The sequence below is a fragment of the Cataglyphis hispanica genome, chromosome 3 (assembly GCF_021464435.1).
Source record: "Cataglyphis hispanica isolate Lineage 1 chromosome 3, ULB_Chis1_1.0, whole genome shotgun sequence".
NCBI lineage: Eukaryota > Metazoa > Arthropoda > Insecta > Hymenoptera > Formicidae > Cataglyphis > Cataglyphis hispanica.
Genome location: NC_065956.1, coordinates 7,645,206 through 7,668,908, shown reverse-complemented (window position 1 = coordinate 7,668,908; position 23,703 = coordinate 7,645,206). Strand labels below are relative to the sequence as shown.

Below are 23,703 nucleotides of genomic sequence, written 5' to 3'. Positions count from 1 at the left end.
ATATTAAATAGACTTTATATAATATTCTGCAACCGCTTTTTATATGCTAAAAAAATTCTTCTTGTGTTTAAAATGGTTGATATTGATTTGTGAGGACGTAGATTATTATTGCAAGATTAAAAATAAAAGAATTGGGATCTCGATATGTATATGTATACATATATATATATATATATATACAATATATGTAAATATAGCTTCACGCACATAAATAATAAACGTGCAGCAATAATAAATGTCAAGAGACAATACGTGTCCGAATAAAATAAAAATAGGATGTGGTTATAGACGAAAAAGACATAGCGTGGCATGTGCACGTGCATGTGCGCTTCGCGTCTGACTCGATTCGTCTTTTACTACTTGCGCCCAAGCGCAAACGGTCACCAGAGGTCTAGATAGGTCTACTCGCTTCTTTCCACCCGTATATTTCACCTCTTGGCTCTCGTAAAGTCTTATAGTTTTATAGTTCGTGTACGCGCGATGCTGCATGATTTACGTTGCATGTCAATTTTGCAGATACCCTCGGCGTTAGCGATTGGTCTTACCGCCTCGTAATTTTTTATTTCTCTACAGCCTGGTAACTGTGAAATGTTCTCTTTTGTAAAGTAAGAATCGGAGAAAATATACACACAGAAGAGATATATTTTAGACATCAAATAATTCATTGCTATTTTTCTTAGGGTACAAAAAAATTTAAACTTTTATCTTTTGATTATATTATATTCTCTTTAATCAATTTCAATAATAGTTCTTCTAATTTTTTGCAAATAAATTTTCTATAATTATGAGATTTCTCACGTTTTCCTATGTACAGATCTCGATATGAATACCATTGAATTTATTATTCTAAATATTATTCTAATATTGTATACATTATGAAAATATGATAGATAATATTCACAAAATGTGCACATCATTAATGTATTGTGTGAAGTGCACATGTGCGGGGAAAAAGTGACAGGATCGATAACAATTTATATGCTGTTTAGTGTATAAAAATAGTGTGTCGGATAACGCAGTAGTAACTGCAAGGTTTTTGCTTGCATTTTGTTTACACGCACAACACGCAACTAGACGTACAATACGTTCGTCTTTAGATTTCGAAATTTATTTGTTCTTATAAAATTTAAATCACTTCCAAATATATAGCCAAATTATTTTAATAATTGAAATATAAATTAGCAAAATAAAATAGTCTCATTGTCTAATGAGAAACAAACTTATATATTGTAGTCTACTGCGATATACATTTGTTTGCAATATCATGCATTATTATCTCTAAGCAAATACATACGCGCACACACATAGATATTAAAAAGCCCGGATGTCATATACATGTATATATCTATATCTATGTTATATGTGTATTAATTAGGATGACTGAGATCGGCCGAATATTAAAAAATAATAACTCCACTAAGAAGCATTAACAACGTCATTTTTTTCTCTCCACATATTAAAGTGCATACAGATTAAATACAAGCGCTTATAATAGTTATCTATAATCAAACACATACACATTTATTCTATGTCAACGCGTTATCAAGCATTTTGCACATTTTCCAGTGTTTTCTCAGAACATAATACACTTCTTGAGAAGTAGATTATTACAATTCGAGAAAATTGATAAGATAACGTTAGATAAGAATGTTTGAAAATCGAAATTATAATAAATATAGTTTTTCTTTTTTTCGAGTACAATTTACGCTGTGATATAAAAAATAAAATTTAATTTTGTCTATTAATTTCATAAATCTAATTGCAATTAAAAATTTTTTTTTTTTTTTTTCAGAAATTGAATTTGCGATAGATAAGTAAAATACCGAGCTCTATAATAAATATTATATATTATATTATATATTAATTTATTATATATTAATTTTGAATAAGCAAAGTATATCGCGAGTTTGAACATTGACAAATTGTACTTCTTTATTGTAGAATGCGAATTTATTAGAACGCGAATTTTCGCGTCTCATGTTGCAGTAAGACAGTATGCAATTCGCGTGCAATTCTCAGCATTGAAACATATTTTTTACATTTGCGTATGCAAATACGCGGAAAAAGCGTGCCTGCAGTGTTTTGATATTTAATCGTGTTGGGTATACATGATGGTAGATGTTCATGTACGTAAAGGTCAAAGATCGTTATACGACACTGCGGTCTTCATTAGATTGTAAAAGTCGCGGCGATACTTCAATTGTGAGTTTTCGCACGTAACATCTTTCATGCACGTTCTTTATAATCATCGTGAGAAATGTAACAAGAAGTTTACTATTTCACATATATCGTTTTATATTCTTCAAATATTTTTCGAGCATTAATTTCTGGATTTGATAGTAATAATTATGGGGATGTTGATATAAAACATCTTTTTTTTTAATGTTAAAATTAATAATTATCGTTTTTTAAAATCCTACGACGATCATTAAATGAATTGTCATTGTCTTCCAATGACCAGCTGTAAGATATGAAATGTTATTATTGTGCACTCTTCAGTCTATTATTCTGAACTTAAACGCTCGTTAAATTTCGTTTGTCGATGCGATCGTGTGAGCTTTATCGCGCCATTATACTAAGTAATGCGACTGCGACCCGAAAATGTCTCCTCTTGTGTGTAGAATACGACGTACTAACCGTTAGTTGGCAAAGAGACATCGCGATGGAATGCGATATGAAGGGATTTTGAGCGGGGCCGATAGCGAGCAATGAATTAAGTGTCGAGTACTTGCACCACGGCGAATTTATAACATTGAATCCACCATGACGCGCAATAAGATAGTGACTTTGCGTTATGGAGCTAGATGCTATTTTATGCCACTCCTATAAATGATCTACATATTTCCTCCGTAGCTTTGCTTTATTCTTCATATCTGTATGATGGCCCACTTTAAACTAATAATGATAGCATTTGAACGTAATTAATTTCCGTTAAGAAACTTGAAATTTGTCATATTATATCCAGCTTATTTTTTAATTCATTTTTATTTTTTTGGGAATTGAGAGAGAAATGAAATATAAAATAATTTTCATAAGATTGATTTGTATTTTCTTGAGTGGAGAATCGATTAAATTGTATATACAAGTCATAAAATTAATTTTAGATCCAAATAAAAAAAAACTTATATATACGTATATATTAACATATATACGTATATATAAGTTTTTTTTATTTGAACGAATTAAAAAAGTCATTATTTTAAACATAAAATCATAAATCGTGAATGAAATCTATTTCATATAATATGCTGGAATTTATCTTTGATGATAATTCAAGAGTAATGAACTATCTACATATCTATAATGCATGACTGGGGATGCGGTCGCTAGGAACATCCCAACTGCAACACATTCATCTCTCGAATCAGATAATTTTAATGTCGCGATCGTGAATTAATTCTGTTCCTCATTATGATCGATTGTAAAGGAAATTACTATAATTAGGGTTAATTGCAGAATATATATATATATATATAACATTAGTGCGGCAGTTTTCTGCCCATTAAGAAATAAATATGCTTGATAGTTCATTGTATTATTTTATATCATAGTCGCAACTAATACTATTGAACTAATGCTATTTTTTTATAAATTTCTTCATCAATAGATAAATTAAGATAAATATTTTTTTCTGAATATCTTGTATATTTTATCATGCAAATTCAATTGTGCATCTAAATGAAAGATCCAAACAATTTTTTGTGCAATGAAGAAATATTTAAAAAGTCACTCATCAAGTTTTTTTGCCTGGATCTTTCACAAATTCGTTAGAATTTTCAATTATGTACCTACCTGCCTTGACGCAGTCGGGGTCGGTGGATCGGAAGATTCCTTCTGGTTTTGCTTTCTCCTAGCTTGATTCGCGGTCTGCGCACCCTGCGCTGAACCGACGGGCCCGCCGCCGCCCCACTTGATCACATGAGGTCCCGAATTTCGGCGCGGCGGCGGACCCAGCCGCTCGCCCGGTTCCTCGGGTGGCGAGCCAAGCGCCCCACCTGCGGGCGGTGACAGGAACAAGTGAGTACGATAGCCGTGGCCCTGGTGCTCGTGATCGCCCATCGACGGAGAGTATCCGAACTCCCGGCTGCGTCGTGCGGGTCCACGTGCGCCGCCGACCACCGACTGGCCGACGCCGACGCGCGCCGCGCCGAAACGCGTCCCTAGCTGACCGAACGAGGTACCGCCGGTTCCGTAAGCGCTCCCCAGGACGGGCCGAACTTCCCCTAGTCCTCCACCACCTAGTCCGCCACCACCGGATCCCTTCTCGCCTCCGAAATTCTTGCGGAACATAAGATTCATGACTGACTTCAGTGCACGATTTCAGATCGCTATCGGCATATATTTCTCGTGGTGTGTATGTGTATGTTTTTTTTTTTTTTTTTTTTTTTCTCGACTTTTCACTCGACCGTTCGGATACGTTTGGTCGATTTGGTCGTGTGTTCGAGGATGCGCGTGGAAGAGAGACAGTGGTGGTGGCGGTGCGACGATCACAAGGAGGTATATGGGGATGTTTAGCGTTTCTTTTAGATCTTTCCCAAATCCCGACGCACGATTTCGTATTTTGGATTTTGTTGCCCTTCCGACACAAGGGCTTTTTTTTTTTTGCGCGCGATCCTCTCTGAGCACACCGATAGCCGCCTAACTCATGACGGAATGTACTAAGAGATTAACGACACATTGTAAACGCCAATTCGGACGTACGATGCTTCGTCCGAGCCCAGGAGAAATCGGCGTGATATAATATCGGACAGCATCGGGATCGGAGTTTAAGCCGCTCGTGCAAAGACGCTGACAATCCCCGCGACACGGGGGATCACTCGCGAAAGTGTTCGAGTGCTTAACTTTTACCAACTTCTTACTGCCGTGTTGTACTAAAGCACTCGCGTGGTTGATCTAGGTCGAATGAAAAGAACGATAACGATCTTCTGTCGCGCGATCTCTCGACCGAAATACATGGAGGATAATCGAAACTTAAGTTCGGGATACTGAGAACGGATTAAAAAAAAAATCTATGCGTATTGCGCATTGTTCATTAAAATAGAAACGATAAAAGTTTGAAATTTTTAATGTCTTATTAAATATTAATATTTTTGAATTATTATATAAAAATGACTGTCGAGAGCACAAAATTATCGCGGATAATTTATTTTATTTAAATAGTAGAACATTTTTTAAGATATATGCGTCTAATATATTTTATTATATCAGCGTATATGAATACTATTGTTGATATTCTTAGAGTTGTTTGTATTTTAGGATGTTTTTATTTTGTCGAATGATATGTAAATTTTATTAAAACATCTTAAAGACGCAAGAGCTAAATTGATTTCTTTTTCGCGACGCCTATTTATTGATGTCGTGTTCTCCGTGTTTTTAAAAAGCGTGAGCGATATAAGAAATCACGAATTTATATCTAAGACTAAGTTAACTCACACGTTATTTCTCCGCACACTATCCATAGTCCACGAGAACGTATGAAAGAAAAGAAACTTATAAAGAAACCCGCATAATTAAACAAGATTGATATCTTAAATGATTTGTTGAAATATTATAAATATAATTAAAAACAAAATCGATCTGTTTTATTCGATCTTTTCTTATTAATTGGCACTCAATATTAATATTTATAGAATGATTTTCTTGATTAACCATGAAATGAATATTTTTTCACATAGTTGATACATAATACTAAATAAATAAACTGCGTAATTCCAAGCTAAATAAACAACGTTAAAGACCTCGCCTCAACTTGATATACCTTACATTAATAATACTTCCAATTGTTAAACAAGTGTCATTGTGATAAGCGATACACGTCGCACAATCGAAAAGTAATAAAGATCGAGAAAATCGAAACTGATTCAATATCCGGAATAAATATCAATTTATCCGTTAACATTGCGATTCAATTTTCAATTTGTTTAATCAAGTACAAGTTTTATAATTTAATACATTTCAAAAATGAACGGAAAGTATACATTCATTAAATCGAAATCGAAGTCGAAGTTGAACGATATCTTAAACAATAATTTTAAAGCCTAAGATCGCGGGCGATTATATTGTTTTAATATTTTATCAATTCGATATATTTCAAAGAGCGATATACAGCTCGTATTAATAATTCTTTCGACCATCAGATCCACTGGATGAAATATTATATTTTGAATATTTCATAATATTAAATTATTTGTTCGTATTAAAACATATTTATTCGCTATTCAATAATTTATATATTTTATATTTAAGTTTATTTGGATTTAAACTCGTTTTATATTCATGGTAATCTCACTTGCTCGAAAAATTAAACTTGTAGAAGAAATTTAAATTGATCGCAGAGAGTTAGCGCGCGACATTAGATTAAAAGAGACACGAATCACGCGTAAACGTCGACTAACGTTTGCCACTTTGTGGTGAACTGTCTCGTTGTAGAAGCGGCATGAGCTTTAATAGTCTCCCGATTGATCTAAAGCAGACTGCTTTGTCGGTAGTATACGCCGCAGACATAGATGCGTGAAAACGAGGAATTTATTTGATTTATTTTAATGCTGTGCGTTTTATTCGACAATGATAAAGAATGTAATTTATATTGACTCGAATTCTTGGGTATTTTTGGAACAAATTGGCTGCGCGCACTGCCAAGTTTTCTATATTGAAATCGTCTGATGAATAAAATCTCTTATAATTTAAAAAAAATATGTGTATATATATATATATATATATATATATATATATATGTACTCTCTAAATGTAATTTTTAAGCTAATATTAACACGGTGTGTAAAATTTAATAGCTTATTCTTTTAATGGTATAGTATCTGAAGAGATTTCTTGTTTAACAAATCTTGTAATGATATTTTGTAGTAATTTAATTCTAATAATCAAAAGCTTGCAAAAAAGTATTCAATAAAACATTCTATTCAAAATGTGTAATATATATATATATATATATATATATATATATTGAACGACATTTTAATGATATGTCTTATAATTAAATTTTATAATTTTAATATACTCAATCTTTCCAAATTATTTTGAAATAAAATAAAATTGTTTTGCAACAAAATTTATTTTAAACACATGTTTGATTACAATAACAATGTAAATCGGTTAACGAGGTAAACGTCTTTACTATTTTATTCGTTCTATAGCTGGCAGGGTACGTGACCGTGAGTTTATATTAGTCACTGAACTTAAAACAAGGCTATTGTGTTTTCTCTCTGCTTATATCATCTAATTTAATACGTTGCAATTAAATTAACGCATATGTTTTAAAAAATGTTAGAACATTTAAATAATAAAGATTTTCTAATCAATTTTACCAAATATTATTTGTATGTGTATGTGCTATACTTTGATTTTTATTTGACATTATTTAACTTTAATATATTGAATCAATTTGCAAAAATAATAAAATATATTTAAAAAATTTTAATTACATGATACATATAATTTAAAATTATATTTAGTTTTGTACACTCTACGTAATGGTATAAAAATTACATGTGATTTATTTATTTTTCATATTCTAAAATTTAACGTGTAATAGCAAAATATAATATAAATATGTAAAAATAATTTACTTTATTTAAAGCAAATGAAACTAATCCGAAACGGGAAGATCGATTATCTAAGAATTTTAGTAAGTAATTACGTGTGAAAGAAACAAATTGTCTGTGAATGCTGCAATACTGCGGCAATAAACAACGGGAATTTATCCTGCTGCCTTTTAAGCGAAATCCGCCGAATTTGCTCTGTTATCGAGTCACGTACCGTGAAGAAAATTCAACTTTTCCTGGCAGTAAAGCAAGTGCCAAGATTAATATTTATTCCCGGATTTGTACTAAAGTATGCAGTACGTAATTTCATGTACTGTCATAATAGTGACTATACATAAAAGTATTTAGAATTATTATAAATATAATTGTCTTCTCTATGAATAATATTATCATGTTTAACGGACTAAATTTTAATTAGTCTACGTAATAAATATTTCGAGAGATTTAACATTCAAATTTCGGATTATAATCCAAGACAAGAATCATTTTTTTAATCTTTATTTAATTATTCTTAATGTTAAATTACTAAGTTAGAACAATTCTTTTCATTTTTCTTCTTTTATTCAATATATATGTCAATTTCATTGATCTGTCATTTTGATATGATTGTATTTTGTTTGAAATTTCAAGTTAATCTCGATCGATTATTCTGGTTTCGTCGATGACTTTCATTTTTCTCTATTCTATACAATACAATACACTTATACATACAAAATGAATATAATATGGCATGATATTGATTTTTTATTTCGTCGAAGAGAAAAACTTTGTACTTTAAACTAACTTTGCGTGTACACTTTTTTCGCAAAATCCGGATCGTTACATTAATTTTGTCGATTACGAACGGCTGGTACTACTAGAGGAAACAATTGCTCAAACTCCATGCCAATTTTGGAGTTTTACACGAGTAAAGCAAGCGAGCAGCTGTCTCCGTGGCAATATGCGAGTATATAAGGACAAGGACGAGATGGACGTCTATCATTGCTGTCGGAATGCCATTACAAGCAAACGACATCGATATAAAATTCACGGCTGATCAAAAGCTACAATTGTATACGTAGGCTTACGAGATACAAAGATTTATAAAAATTGTTCACAATATAATGAGGATTCGAACACAAGCGTGAGAATTAAATGCAATATTATACGACGAAAACAAAAGCGGGAGATGGATAGGAATGATCAATGAATGATTTACAATTGATTTATATTGGTTTGAAATATTCAAATAAGAGAAGAGAAGTTTAAATATATCACATTTTTGTGATGCTTGATTATATGAATGAAAAATATCACTTAAAATATCCTCTTAAACGCAAAAAAGTTAAAATTTATTTAAAATCTATAAAATTTTTAAATATTTTTTTTTATATTTTATAATTTTTATAAAGTGTATTGAATTATCATAAAAATTATAATAAAAACGAACGTACGTTGCCTTCATTTGTTGGACATTTCTGTAAAAGATTTTCAAAAAAAAAAAAGAAACTTCGCGCAGACTTATATCACGATTATTTTAGACATTAGAAAAAACAAAGTTATTGATGTGAAAGCACGAATACTTGAAATGTCTGCTTCGCTCTGTAGGTCGATACTATATTGAAATATTAACGAGTAACTCGATTGGCATGAGTGCACAGCCGCAAGGATAAAGCATGAAATCAAAGAAAATGACGATTGTTAAAGATTTTTATCTATTTGTATTTCCAACGTTGATGACTGTAGCATTCGCCTTATATTACATTAAAGAGCTTAAACTCTGTATATATCATGTGATTTCACATAAATTCGATTCGCCATGTAAATGCTATTATTCGTATCAGATATATTCAACGGTATTGAATTCCGCGTTTATTCTATTCATCCGAGACAGGTGAGGAAAAATAACGTCAAAGTCACGATAGACAATATAGTAGAGGCATTTATGAAACACGTGTTCCGTGCAGTCGATCGATCTTGTATTGTAATATTTACACTACACACGCGATTGTCGGCAGGGTTCGGATTCGGCATCTCTGAGATAACGGGTGACGCAAATAAAAAGTATAATTTCACCGAGAAGATCGCAAATTCATTTTGTATCGATGTAATGTAGCGAAACGCATGTGACATTTTTATGCATGATTTCAATTTATAAATGAATTTCCGACAAATATTCGACTCGATATTAAGATTAGTTGTACAAAATGCATTTTCGCATTTGATCTTGTGGCAATTTTATTAACATTTAGGCAAGTCAATCTGGCGCGAAAAATTCAACGTACCATTAATCATCGAATTGTCAAGAGGATGAGGGTGATCGGTATCACATCAGTACTCGTGAAACCTGTGTTTTGCACGGTAGATCGATAACGCTTTGAAATATTTACACGCGACGCGCGTATATTAGCGCGAAGGAAGTATTTTTTATGAAGTGACAGAATGACAGCGCGTATAATGGTAGCCTGATATGTAACTGCGCGTGGGATGAAAGGGAGAGATTTTTCTACGAATATGACGAGTACACGATAGGATTGGAGAGAGAGAGAGAGAAAGAAAGAGAAGAGCACAGACACACACGATGTATTCACACGCGATAGATCGATACTGATTGAAATATTCACTGTATAACGCGATGTGTGCCGCGACGTCAAGGTTCCTCCACGAAGGTTATTATCTCTGCTTGTCTCGACTTGCTTGATCCAGACATGCGATGCCACGCGATGCCAGCTCGACGGCGCAGCGCGTGTCACGATGGTACCTCGGTCGAGAGTGAATACGGTCCTGAAGACGTATGTATTCGCGGCATTCACTCGAGCGAGAGAGAGAAAGAGAGAGCGCGTTGTTCTCGACTTTAAAAAATCGCGGCAGGGCGCGCGAAAGAGAACAATGGAGAAAGTATGAGAGATGGAGAGAGACGGAACGAGCGTAGGGACGCGGCGCACTCCTGGCGAACGACACCTTCGCACTGAGGCAAGCACGAGGCATCGCGACGCTTCTCAGGGCCGTCGAGAAACCGCAACTCCCCGCGACGTTCCTTGCAACTAGATACACGAAGACACGTGAGGGTCCCGCCACGCGACGTCTCCCTATAATTCGCGCGGAATAATTACTATCTCGCGTTACCTCAGCTCCGATAATGTCATTTTTTTTTTTTATTACAGGAATAATCAAGTTATTACGCGTCATTGTGTATATTTGGCAAGCATTGCCGACGACGATAATATCTATTTTAAAAGCGTTTTGGCGCAAGCGGAAATTTTCAACCGTTCGTTGATCAAAAATTAATTTTCATCAATTGTAATTATAATGTCATATGAGCAATATGGAATGTGATCATGGATGCTATCATATTCGCTTCCTGACTGGAAATATTATTTCACGGATACTGTTTATATTAGTTTTTTTTTTTTTTTTTAAGTGTAAACACATTGTTCTGAATATCTTTGTGTTTGTGAAACAAACGATAGCATTGATTTTAAAAATATAATATTTTGTATGAGTGACATATTAATTATCTGTGAAATATCGCGATCTTTATATTGCAATTGTCATGATACTACGGAGAGAAGCATTTTAAAAAGAAATAATTATCGCAAACCGAAAGTGTATAAATTTTCCTATATATTATAGAACTGTTTAATTACACTTTTTTGAAATCTAACATTCTAATTTTAGGAGCAAACAAAAATAGTGCTCGTGGAATATAAAAACACATAGGTCGTCAAGTTTCTTCGCGAAAGTTAACTTACAAAAGGAATGAAGAGAAGCAGAAATATATATATATGTGTATGTATACCGCGCTAATAAAGACACTTGTGCCACTTTTTCTATTGGACATACAGAAAAGAAATAATCAGAGAATATTATCATTTGAAAACAACATAATAAGTTATTAACTTTTCTAATTGGAACTTTTTATTTATTTTATTATATATACACATTTAACTAATTAAATTATATATATATATATATATATATATATATATATATGCAGCGAAATTATAAATTATTTAAATATATATATTATTGAAATATTATTGAAATATCATTATATAATTATTAGTTAATTGATAACTCTATGAATCTGATCGAATTAAGAATACATTAAGTTATTATTTTCAAAAGTACGATAAATATTTTTTTTTATGTTACGTTATCGGCAAATGTAATCGTCAGAACGAGTGCCGAATTTTGATCATGAGTTTAGTGGCGAAGTCATCTAGTTTTTAGAATTGATAGTTTTTTAACATGATTCGAAATTCGCTTGCCAAGAGTTACACATTTACTGCTGACAGACACAAGGTAGCTTTTTTCTCTGAGATAATTCGTCTTTCACGGGTCAATAGTTTCTACTCGATACGACATGCATGTTGAAAGAAAAAGAAGGAAAGAAGATCGAAAGTGGAAAACGCTCGCCGTACTCAACCGCGATTGTTGCACTTCGAAAGATTTATACTTTAGCTCTAGTTGCCAAGAATTGGTAACGCCTTCTGCCTTGATAAAACGACCTACGTTCCCGGATATGTGTGGTTAGAAGTACTTTGATTTATCTCTTTCAATTAATGGCATTTTTGTCATCGTCTCTTTATTGCTTTACTTATTGCCTTGAGCCTACTTGTGCTGCTCTTAAGCCACACACCGAGCTGATACTGAAGTGATACAAGACAGCCGAAACAATACTACTTTTGTAGAGGCATTGAATTGATAGACACAAACGGTTTCGAATTTTTAGGCAGATCGGTAATTTGCAATGGATTTAATTTCTCAGCTCCACGGTCGCTCCTGCGATCGAGATCTTTCGGGGAGACAAAAAAATATATCGTTAAATTTGCGTGCCGCGACGTGAATTTATTCTTGGCATACGTTTGAAAACTAAAGTTGTCGCAAATATTAATAGCGCGATGATAATATGGCGGAACTATGAATATCTCAAGGTGTTCGACGTGACAGACGGCTTATGCTGGCACAGACTTGTCAGACGACGTTCAAAAATCATTGATCTGGTATTTTGATCTCTAGTCGAGCCAGTTCATAATACTGACTCTTTATTTATAAATTGTTTATTGTTTTCAAACATTTGGTATCGTGACGAAGTATTCCTCTATGTTTATATTATCAATTGCCATAATGGAATGAAAGATCGATTGGATAGAAAAGTTTGCTGAGTCAGTCGAGCAATTCCATTTGGACATTTCGCGCATTTTGACGCGCGCTTTCTTCATATATTTTATATACTCAAATTTTATACGAAGTATTACATTAAAAGCTAAGGTCTCTGTATTGTATTCTCACATGGCTTAAAATTCATTTCTTTTCATATACATATATAGTGTAATATTTTAAAATAATACAAAAGTAATATATATAAAATAAATAAAATTTACGAGTAGATTTTTTAATAAATACTCTTAATAGAAAAATGTTTATTGTCCGCGGAGATATATTAGAAAAGACCTGCGTTGTGCAAATGTGAGCAATATTTCATGGATATAAATATCATGAGCACTTTTACGATCGAGTGGCGATCGCAAAAGGTCTAAGCCGAAAAGTAAATTTGGAAAATAACTGTATATGTATATGCTCGTTTTTCAGATTATGACATATTCGGTACAAGTATAACATCGATTAAGTTTCAGTTTGCGTGCGTTCCGCAACCTTGAACAATTTGATTGTATTTGATTGTGATTTACTACATCTCGTCGATATAGTGTAATCGTCTTTTTTTTTTTTAGAGAATTTAGTAGGTATATTATTTTGAGTATAGTGCCTCCTCTTTTTCGTTTATATAATTTTAAATGTGTAGAAGATACGTTGATTAGTTTAATTAATTTTGCGAAAAAGCAATAATAAATCAAATGCATTATTTGATTGTTTCTTCTACAAGAATAACGACGATTATTGTTTGTACAAAATTGTAACATAATTAACATTTTTTAAACATTGAATTTAGAAGAGCAGAAAGTTATTGTATATTCTCACATATCATTCTTAAAAATATATTTGGCAACGGCGAGCGAGATTCACAAGTACCACATCTATTAATTATAATTCAATTAAATAGAATTAAATACATTGTTGCAATTCATCATATTTCTCACTCACATTCATTCATTATAAAACCACCTGTGACGCGTTTGGCACTCTATCTAACCTGTTTTTCCGAGTATTTATTCGAGAAATGTAGAGTGTCATAAATAATTTCTGATATAACTTATTTTTTTTTTTTTTTGTGAAAATGTAATTTTATCGAATTTTTCAGTATTACGAAAGAATATATTTCACGTGTGCTCAACAGCTATGCTGATATCAAATATCAATATGTTCGCAATATATATAGATATATGTATATATATATGTATATATATATATTTCAAGTAGCAAAAAAAGCCAGAAAAGAAAAAAGAAAAATTTCTTAATCAAATATCTATACTTTCAATTTTTAAAAATAAGATACATTTGAAAATATATATAATAGATTAATTCACTCTTAAAACTAAATAGAAATTTTATTAATTATTATAATTAAAAATTATATTCTTGTTTAATTTAAAAATAAATTTATTTACCGGCTGTTTTTGCGTTTCAAATTCTATTTTTTTTTATTGAATTATGTACTTTAAAATAGTATAAAAACTGATAGATTACAGGACCAAAATTAAGTATCATTTTGTATAATCGCTATTTAATTCAACGTTTAAAACAGAATTTTAATTATATATTTTATGTCGTTTTGCCCGATCAGATTTATGATCAATCCCAAATTTATCATGGTTTACGTAAAAATATTTTGCTGAAAAATATCGCACGTGCTAATGTGAAATACGTATTTAAATTCTTTGTCGTGACCTTCGGACGAATTCATCGCGACTAATACGAAATATCGCACTACAATTATGTCCTATTTTTATCGTGTTTAGCTTATTCGTTAAAACGAGTTAAATGAATCTTTTATTTGTTTTATCATTTAATTGCCAAATTATTTTTTATTTAAAGATTAATCAGTTTTTATGTGATAAATTAAATATAAAAAAATTTGTAATATATAAATTATATATTGTTTTTTTATTAAAAATATTTATATACATTTAAATATAAAGAAAGAAACAAATTACATGAAGTATCAATATTATGCTGTTTTATAAAAATCAAAGTAATGGTCGAATGAAGAAATTTTATCAAATTTATATTAAAAACAAATTATAAAAAAGTGTGATATAGTGTGTATAGATATAGTGTGTATAGATAAAAAAGTGTGTATAGATGAAATATTAAAACACACATACGCACACACACTTATAAATTTACCACATATATTTATTAACCAAATTTCAAGTTTATGAATTTAAGATCGAGTAAAATAGATTTGATATTTACTTGTAATTTATCTATTGGCAATGAAAAATGTTAAATGACAAACAGAATGAGTAATGGAAAAAATAGATTTATAATATTCAATTATTTGGAGTAAAGTAAATTCTAAAAATAATTGTTATAATAATAAATGTTTATTTTATATTAAATTATTATTTAATATTAAATAATAGAAAGCAATCTAATATGCAGCGAATCAGGAAGTGATCGGATACCAGACTGCAAAGATAACATGGTATAAATACATATATAAACGCCAGATCTTAGGAAATATATCGGAAATGTATGCTTTAGAGATAATGTATTTCGGCGAACCCTGCAAATCTCACCGGCTTTACTGCAGATCTCGATCTTAAATTTATGAACTAGAGTTAGAAGTTAGAAGTTTGGTTAATAAATATGGCTAAAGTTAATGTTTTATTTGTATAACAAGAATATTATTAACTATTGTTATATAATCAAAATATATAATCCATAAAGGAATGCTTTTTATAAATTTTCATAAAAGAAAAATTTAAAATAATTACTTAATATAAGTTATAATAAATTTTGATGTTAATTGATATTATCAAAAATTCAGAAACAGAAAGAGGAATAATATTGATGACATGATTAAAGTAATATTAATCGTTGTAGTGTCGTCGATATGTTAATTAGATTTTATTTATTTTATCTAACAAAAATTCTTCATCTACGGATAACATGTGTCGACAAAACAAAGCGAGGTCCACTTGCGTAATTCATGTATACACATTTAGGACAAACACGTTACACCTGGTGAGATACGATAATTTATTCGCGCGCAAAAAGCTCTAGAGGATCAGAGAGCATTATTTATCGAGACAATTATGCCTATCTCCCAAACATTCACTTCATGGCAGAGCACATTCTTGTTTCAAATTTTATGCTATTCACCACAGCATAATATGTAAATAGCGTACATCATTTTATAAATAGTTTGAGGTCTTGAGGAAGAAACTTAAAACTTTATATATATACTATATATACACACACATACACACACACATATATATATATATATATATATATATATATATATATATATATAGTGAGAGAGAGAAAGATGAAAAGATGACATAAAATAATACAGTTTATTTCCAATTAATGATCTATTACGTCAACAAATATAATTATTGATATATTTTTTATATAAATTGCATACGGATAAGCAGAAGATATTAATAATGTTAGATAATATATTATGTAACATAACAATTAAAGTTATTGATGTAACTATAGCGGTATTAATGAAGCTTTGATGTTTTGGAATTATTATTTCTTTTATGATAATATTAAATAAAATTGAGCATTTATTTTAAAAATATTTTATTTACGAATATATATGTCAAGAAAAAATTTTTATTGCTCAAAAATAAATTATAATATTTATGTAATTATTCGATGAAAATTAAATAAAATCTATTTTGGCTTACTTTGAATTAGATAGATTAAAATTTATTTCTTTAATTGTAGTAAATAATGAGTAGATTATAGGTATAATTGCAGCAAAGTTTAAGCTTATCGCCTGTTTCGTTGCAGTATGGTGCAGCAGACGGAAAGTACAATTAATCTAAGAACACGTGAGACTGATTAGCGCGTTTCATTCCGCGGTAAACCATAAATTTTATTGTGCCAGAAAAAAAAAATGTGCGAAATGCCAGAGTGCGATTTTATTTAAATTACAAAGTACATTCGCGTAACGAAAAATCAAGAACATTATTGTTTAGTTGACGTATTACTACATAGAATGTTTTACAATTAGCATTTTATCAAAAATTACAGCCGTATCCTTAGTGATATTTGGAGTCAAACCGACATACACGCATGTGTGTGTATGTGTAATAATATATAAAATTTATGTTTTTTTATTCACGCTTGATATGCGTCTTTTGGGGCGCAATATTTTAATAAACTTAATAAAGTTTTCCAACTTATTCGAAACTACATCGAGTTATTTTGTATCGAGTCTCGCATAGGGTCGTAGATCGATCACGAGCACCTGTCTTTAGATTAATGCTAATCATTATTGATTACACTATAATTAAATAAGTTATAGTATTCACTTAATTGTAAAAAAAAATCATACAGCTCGAGATAGAAATACAGAAAATATAATAAGCATAAAAGAAAACGGATATATTTGTATCTAATTAAACTAATAATTAAACAATTTTTAAAATTATATGTATGTGTGAATATTTCTATAATTTTCGAAAAAGAAATTTTTTAAAGTTTTTAAAATTCTATTGATGTAGAGTGCATCTAAAATTAATGCATGATTATATTAAATTATGCAGAATACAGAGATTTATTTTATATTAAAACGCATCAAAGAAATGGAGAGAGAAAGATGAAAAGATCAAAGACAAAGCGATATATCGATTATAGGTGCACTTACCGGTATCGTATAATGGGCATGGCATATAACTGTACCGTTGTTCGGGATATACAACGGATCTGTTTCTCTGTCCGCTGGTCATCGTGGCGAATTTGGTCACGTACTGCAGGAGCTTGTCATAGAATAGCAGGAAGGTCGTGCGAATTATCGTTAATAAAGGTTCCGGACACACGAGCTTTTGAAGCTCACCTTACGAGGCTCCTTATCACCGATCGTGAGCGGAAGGATGATTACCCTGATGTGGTTACGTATGACTGCATTTTGCAATGACTGTTCACAGCGCGGTACATCGGTCAATTGAGCCACACCAACGAATTAACATTAGGCACTGTTTCGGTGCCAATTAGTCACCGTTCTGTTTAAGAAAATGTGTATGTCGTCGCTCAATTAGCGCTAAAATAATTGGCCGCAAAGCGTAGTTTATTACGTATCTCTTGCTTTTTCCTCGCGTTCTGTCACTGCATAGACGGCCAACGTATTGTTTAAGTAAGGAATGCACAAATATTAAGTGTCTATAGAATGAAATCGTATTTGAATTAAAGTGTGAGCTGCAATAATAGACAAATTTTAACTTTTTCAGGAATAAAGAACTAAATATGAAATGAAATTATACGAATTCAAAAAATTAACTATACGCGCTGATGAACTAAATTGAAATACAAGGTTTTGCAATTTCTCTAAAAAAATTTTTTTGATTATATTGTTTCAGCTCACACTTAAATCAGTGCAAATCTGATTTAAAAACTCGAGAAAATTAATTCAAATATAATATTTTCTCAAATCTTCTTTCTTAAAAAATAGATTATAGAAATTATTATTATTATTATTTTACTTTTTAATTAGAAATTTATTTATCTCAAAATTTCTTTTTCAAAGCAATTCAATATTGTATATGCAGCGACATTACAAAAATTTATCTAATTTTTGGATTAGTATTATAAAGTATTTTTAATACATAACGCTATGTTCTTATAAGCATTTGATAAATTACAATGTAACATTGCTTTGAATAATACGGAATCGATAAGTTTACAGTAAAATATAAATTGGATCTGCTATACAGCAGATAAGCTGATACTCAAAAGCTATAAAAGCTGTTGCGTGAAATTGGCGGTTTTCAAGAGTCAGTAATATACGAACAATACTCGATTCGAGAGTCTTCTTATGCAGAGATTCTCTTTTGATAATAAATTTATCTTGTGTATTAGTTTCAAAAGTATACTTTATTATTTTATTATAAAAAAATTACTGATTCATATATCTGTGTGTGTGTGTGTGTGTGTGTGTATGTGTGTGCGTGTATATAATCGCGAAAAAAAGATAATAGATTCAACAGATGCAATTAATAAACGCAAATGTAAATTCTCTGCTGCAATTAATTATAACAATATTTGTTGGCTTGAATATTAAACTTTTTTTTTATTTATAGATAAATGAAATATTATTGATAATCATTAAACTATTTTTGTGAGCATGCTTATTTTTTAACACAGAATTTATATGGACTGATATATTTATATGATATATGGACTATATTTTGCATACAATATATTGCATATCTCCACGCGCCTATACTGACATTGTAATTGATATTAATACACTCATCTATCTCAATTATTTGATTTTCCTGTCGGTACGGTAATTTAATCATTTGCAGTATATTAGTATAAATGTGAATCGCACATTTTTTTGAAAGCAAGAAAATTAAAATTTGATTAAACGTTACAAATACACATACATATGTCACTTATATATTTTACGAATTTGTAATACATTGTCAGTATACTTTATATATCCTGAATTATTCAATTGTACATTCAACGCGTTCTTTCGGTTTATTTTGGAATTTTATTATTTTATCTCTCTCATATTCTGGTCTTCTTGAATGCGTATTCGGAAAATTCAACTTTATGATTAAATCAGGGAAGTTTCATTCAAACGCAGTCTTAAAATCTCTATGGTCTCCATTCTATGTTTTATTTGTTCAACTAAAGCAATCCGTGCATTCTTTTTCTCTTATAATTCTGCTCATTAATCCGCGTTATATAAATATTCAAGTTCTTTAAAGAGAACCCCTCGCGATTAACATCTAAAAAAATAAAATTAATTTATAGAAGTATCCGTGTTTTGCAAAAGAACTTTTCTATCGAATCTTTTTAATTATATTCTCGAGTTCCTTAAAAATCGACCGATATCTTGAAAAAAAAAATTAATTCTAAATTGACTTTCGTATTTGAGATTTTTTTTTTTTTTGAAAAATCTTTGAGTTCTTCATAAAACTTGTCGACAAACAGGATTATATTTTCAGAGTTTCTCGCAGTCTTATAGAACGAGTAAGTTCGCGTGCCGCCGCGAGAGTACTCCTCTCTTGCTCTGGCATTTAATCTATAAGTGTACCACGTGGACGCGGTCGTTCGATTTGAGGAGATTTCCCTTCAATCCGTCGCGGGCTTTTTCTTCACTAACGTAGCGCGAAACCGTTTTCGCGTGTGTATCGAGCGCGAATTGCGAACGGCACCGGTGCACGCGTGACAGACGTGCGTGCCTGTACCTGCAGCTAGACGCGCTGCGAACCGCTCCGTGCACGCTCCAACGCTCTACTGGACCGAGTGAGGTGAAATGAGGAGAGAAAGGGGGGCGTGATAGAGAGAGAGAGAGAGAGAGAGAGAGAGAGAGAGAATGCGCGCGAGATGGAGAGACGAAAGCGACGAAAAGGAATGTAAAGTGTGAAAAGGAAAGGAGAGGAAAAACCGGAAGAGAAACAAAGAATTGAGACGAAAGGAGAGAGTAGTTATTAGAAGCAGATAGATAAAAAAAGATAGCGATAGATAGAGAGAGAAAGGATGAGGGTAAACGGGCGACGGGGGATGCTGCGGTTGCGGGGCGGAAAATCAGTCTGTCTCGCTCTAGCCCCTAACCCGCAGCAGTGTGTCGCGGCGCGCATCAGATCCTCCCCCTCTTTTCCAAGCCCCGAACCCCAACTAACCTACTACCCCTCCGTGTGCCTAGTCCGCTGCCCTCTTCTCCGCAGCCGCGAGGGAGAACCTTTACACCAACCACCCCCCCATTCTATGTCGCAATGTATCCGCAGTCGGAGGCAGAAAGCCCGGTGGCTTCGGACCGGTACCAAACGATTCCGCATAATTTCATGGCTTTCGTCACGATATCCTATCATTTTTTGTCGTTGGCGATTAAATTTTCTTCGCGATATCTTTGATCTTTAAGAGTACAGTATAATTATTTGATAAATTTTTATTCTCGTACATTAAATTATTAATTTAGGAGAAATAGCCTTTCTGGTTTTACAGCTAGATATATATAGACAGAAGCTAATATATTATAATTGTCATGATACTGCAATAACAGTTCTTATCGTATTAGCTTATTCCGAGATATTTTGAAGTTTGAGTATGTGTGCAAATGTATTTTCTGAATAAGAAAGAGTTATGACCAAAAAAGTATTCTACATTCTACGTATATTCACGATGCATTAAATACCAAAAGAAGAAATGCAATTGTGCCATAAACACAATTCGTTTTGAAGCGACGCCAAGTGTTTTTAAGATATTTTGTTACTTGTTATTAAAAGCGAGAGAGGCATATATATATTGTTAAATGTTTGGGCGATGAATTGAGAAATATACATAAATGGACAGATCTTTGCCAGCAATGTTACTATAATTTTCGCGCAGGTCAAGAAAAACAGTCACATAGAAAGTCGCATAGAAAGTTATTGAATTTAAGACCAATTTAAAACTGAACGTAAAACATAGTTGATTACGGATATAATTTTAAAGCATTGCTTGTTGATGCGAAGATGCAATTTCTAGAATGGCATAGTTGCACGTTTGAGAATAGAAAAAGTGAAGAAGAAATAATAATTTTTTTAGCAAAAATTATATAACAGTAATTTCAAATACATGCCACCTTTATTGTATATGATCTTGTAGAAACCATAGAACTTACACGAAGCTCTTTGTCCAAACTCGTCTTTCAAACTTTTCTCTCGTTTAGCGCAGTTTGTTTAAATTGAAAAGCAAAAGAGAACTCTTGCGTGTGAAATATTGCCGCAATTTTGTGGAAAGCGCATGGTCGAAGGTGGCTTTAAGAATACGCACAAGATGGAAAGTGAGAGTCGCTTTTAATGAAAGAAATAATTTATGTTCTTACTTGAAAAATTTTTTGCTTCCGATATAGGTGTTTTGTATCTTAGCTTATGAAATCTGTTTTTGAAGATTTTTTTTTTTTTGCGTATTGATTTGTCGAAAAATACAGAGTAGACCCAAACATTCCGGCCAGACTTTGAAATTTTATAGGAAATTTAATTTTGAATAAAAAGTTTCTGATAAAGCGCATTTGTTAATATAATAAATTGTAAATATAATATACGCATTAAATTTATATTGTGTAAAGAAATAAAACAATTGAGTTTAAAATAGGAAGAAAATGTGTGAAAGAGAATAGTTTATTGGTCACACTTTTTATAATCTCTCCGAAAATATAATAAAATTTATATAAATATCTTTTGGCGAGAGAACGAATTTTTAGATTCCTCAGTTAATGTATCTTTGTAAATTTTCCAATTACTACGGTTTTCCGATAATATTCACAACGCACACTTCAATATTTATTTGGCTGTCAATTTTTGGACTCGATCGCGGATATGACAGGTTGATACGAGATTTTGTGTAATAAAGTAAAGATTTATAATATTTATAATATTAAAGTAAAGATTTGTAATATTTATAATATTAAAGTAAAGATTAGAATTTATAGTAAAGAATTTATAATATTTGTATAATTGTTTTGTTCTTAATGCAAACGTTTTCACGACAGATAATTAATTTGTAATTCTCATTTTGCGATAAAATTCCCAGAGATTTGCATAATACAAATATCCAAACATTGTATAATTGGCACGAGGAATTTAAAATAATCGATACTAAATGATGCTTGACAGAACGTATTTTTATTGATACATAAGAAAACATAATGCAAAGTTTTGTATGTTTTATAAAATATAAAAACTGTATAGAAATTTGAAAATTGATCGAGTACTGTGCACAGTTATAATTCACTGCAGGAAAGAAACTAGATTGGAAGAGAATTAAAATGGGGAGATCAGTGAAAAGAGAGTATCACAGTTTAAACGAACGGCAATAATTTATGCTTGGACATGGTTGTGCGCGAGAAGAAAAAGAAAAGAAATACCCTATCAATACTGACGAAGGTGCTGAAGTCGGCGACCTCGTATAATACGAAGCTACGAACAAGATCATAGATTTTACGAGTGGCAATTCGCTTTTATGGCTGTACTCTGGTGGAGTTCACCTAAATTTCCGTTATTACTCACTATTACTCACCTGAAAAATTGTTGATACAAATAATTGAAGGAGAACAAAAAAGTAGTTGAAAATAAATAGTCGAAAACATATGAATAATATTAAGAAAAGAAAATAATACAACCGCACTTCAAAGACTCTGCGAATTCTGTAATTAAAAATATTTTGTTATAACAATGCAAAAACGACACTTTACACAATTGTTTATATATAAAACAAATATATATAATTTATATCAAATATTCTCAAAGACCTAACAATTCATACATATTTACATCCATGTTAGTGTTGCTTATTCCAGCGTTTTTAATATTAAGACAAAGAACTTTTCTTTTATTTTACATTGCATAGTAATACGAACTGTTTTCTGGAAACATTGATAGAAGTATGCCATCTGGCATTTTGGTAAACATTGTAATATATGCATCATTCAGCATTCGGTTTTCTACAATAAATAACAGCATGTCAATGCACTTTGCGTATGACATGTCGACGAAAAACATCGTTTGCATTTCCACTACATTCCACCTTCCATTATGCATCCGATGCACACCATGATGCGTCACTTCGTTCGCGGTAAATATGTTTGTTTTCGTGGCTTATCACATTGCAAATGAGACTAGTTCGTGGCTACGTGATAATTCACGGTTGTGTCGACATATGATTCACATCCTCTCCCTAGAAACGGAACTGCGTGACTTTGGCGTATTGACAAAAGTTTGTCGCTAATTATAAGTACGTAGAATATCATCACTAGCGATATATATGAATTGATCTTGTATCGTGTGTGTGTGTGTGAAACTGCCGTATTATATTTCGTGAAAACTATAAATAATGAAGAGTTTTTAATTTTTAATTTGTATTATTTTTAATTTATTTTTAATTTTAGTTTTATTTTTAATAATTCCAAAAATTCTTGATAGCTTAAACAAATAGTTCTCTCTGGTCATTAAGTCAAAGAAAATGCCTCGAGACAAATCGAGAAGCTAAATTTATGCGACTCACATTTTTCTTTCTTATTTTTCAGATT

The 23,703-nt window shown here is 31.5% G+C and overlaps 2 protein-coding genes across 9 annotated transcripts in view; one reads left to right on the top strand and one right to left on the bottom strand.

Annotated features, from left to right (window-relative positions):
- LOC126848152 (uncharacterized) overlaps nt 1-19,907 on the bottom strand; it is a 29,873-nt gene extending 9,966 nt beyond the window's left edge. For 2 of the 8 annotated variants that reach the window (XM_050588788.1, XM_050588792.1), the window contains exons 1-2: nt 9,824-10,491; nt 3,793-4,893 (exon numbers count right to left, since the gene is read on the bottom strand). In XM_050588788.1, the coding sequence (XP_050444745.1) occupies nt 3,793-4,299 (507 nt within the window). In that variant the 5' untranslated portion in view covers nt 4,300-4,893; nt 9,824-10,491. Of the gene's footprint in view, nt 1-3,792; nt 4,894-5,433; nt 5,452-6,289; nt 6,422-9,823; nt 10,492-17,331; nt 17,687-19,728 lie in introns of those variants that run through there. The other 6 variants (XM_050588793.1, XM_050588791.1, XM_050588794.1 and 3 more) reach the window with 6 other exon arrangements.
- The window catches only part of LOC126848139 (delta(14)-sterol reductase TM7SF2), an 83,909-nt gene that overhangs the window by 5,069 nt on the left and 55,137 nt on the right, over nt 1-23,703 (top strand). The gene's annotated exons all lie outside the window — the stretch shown is intronic.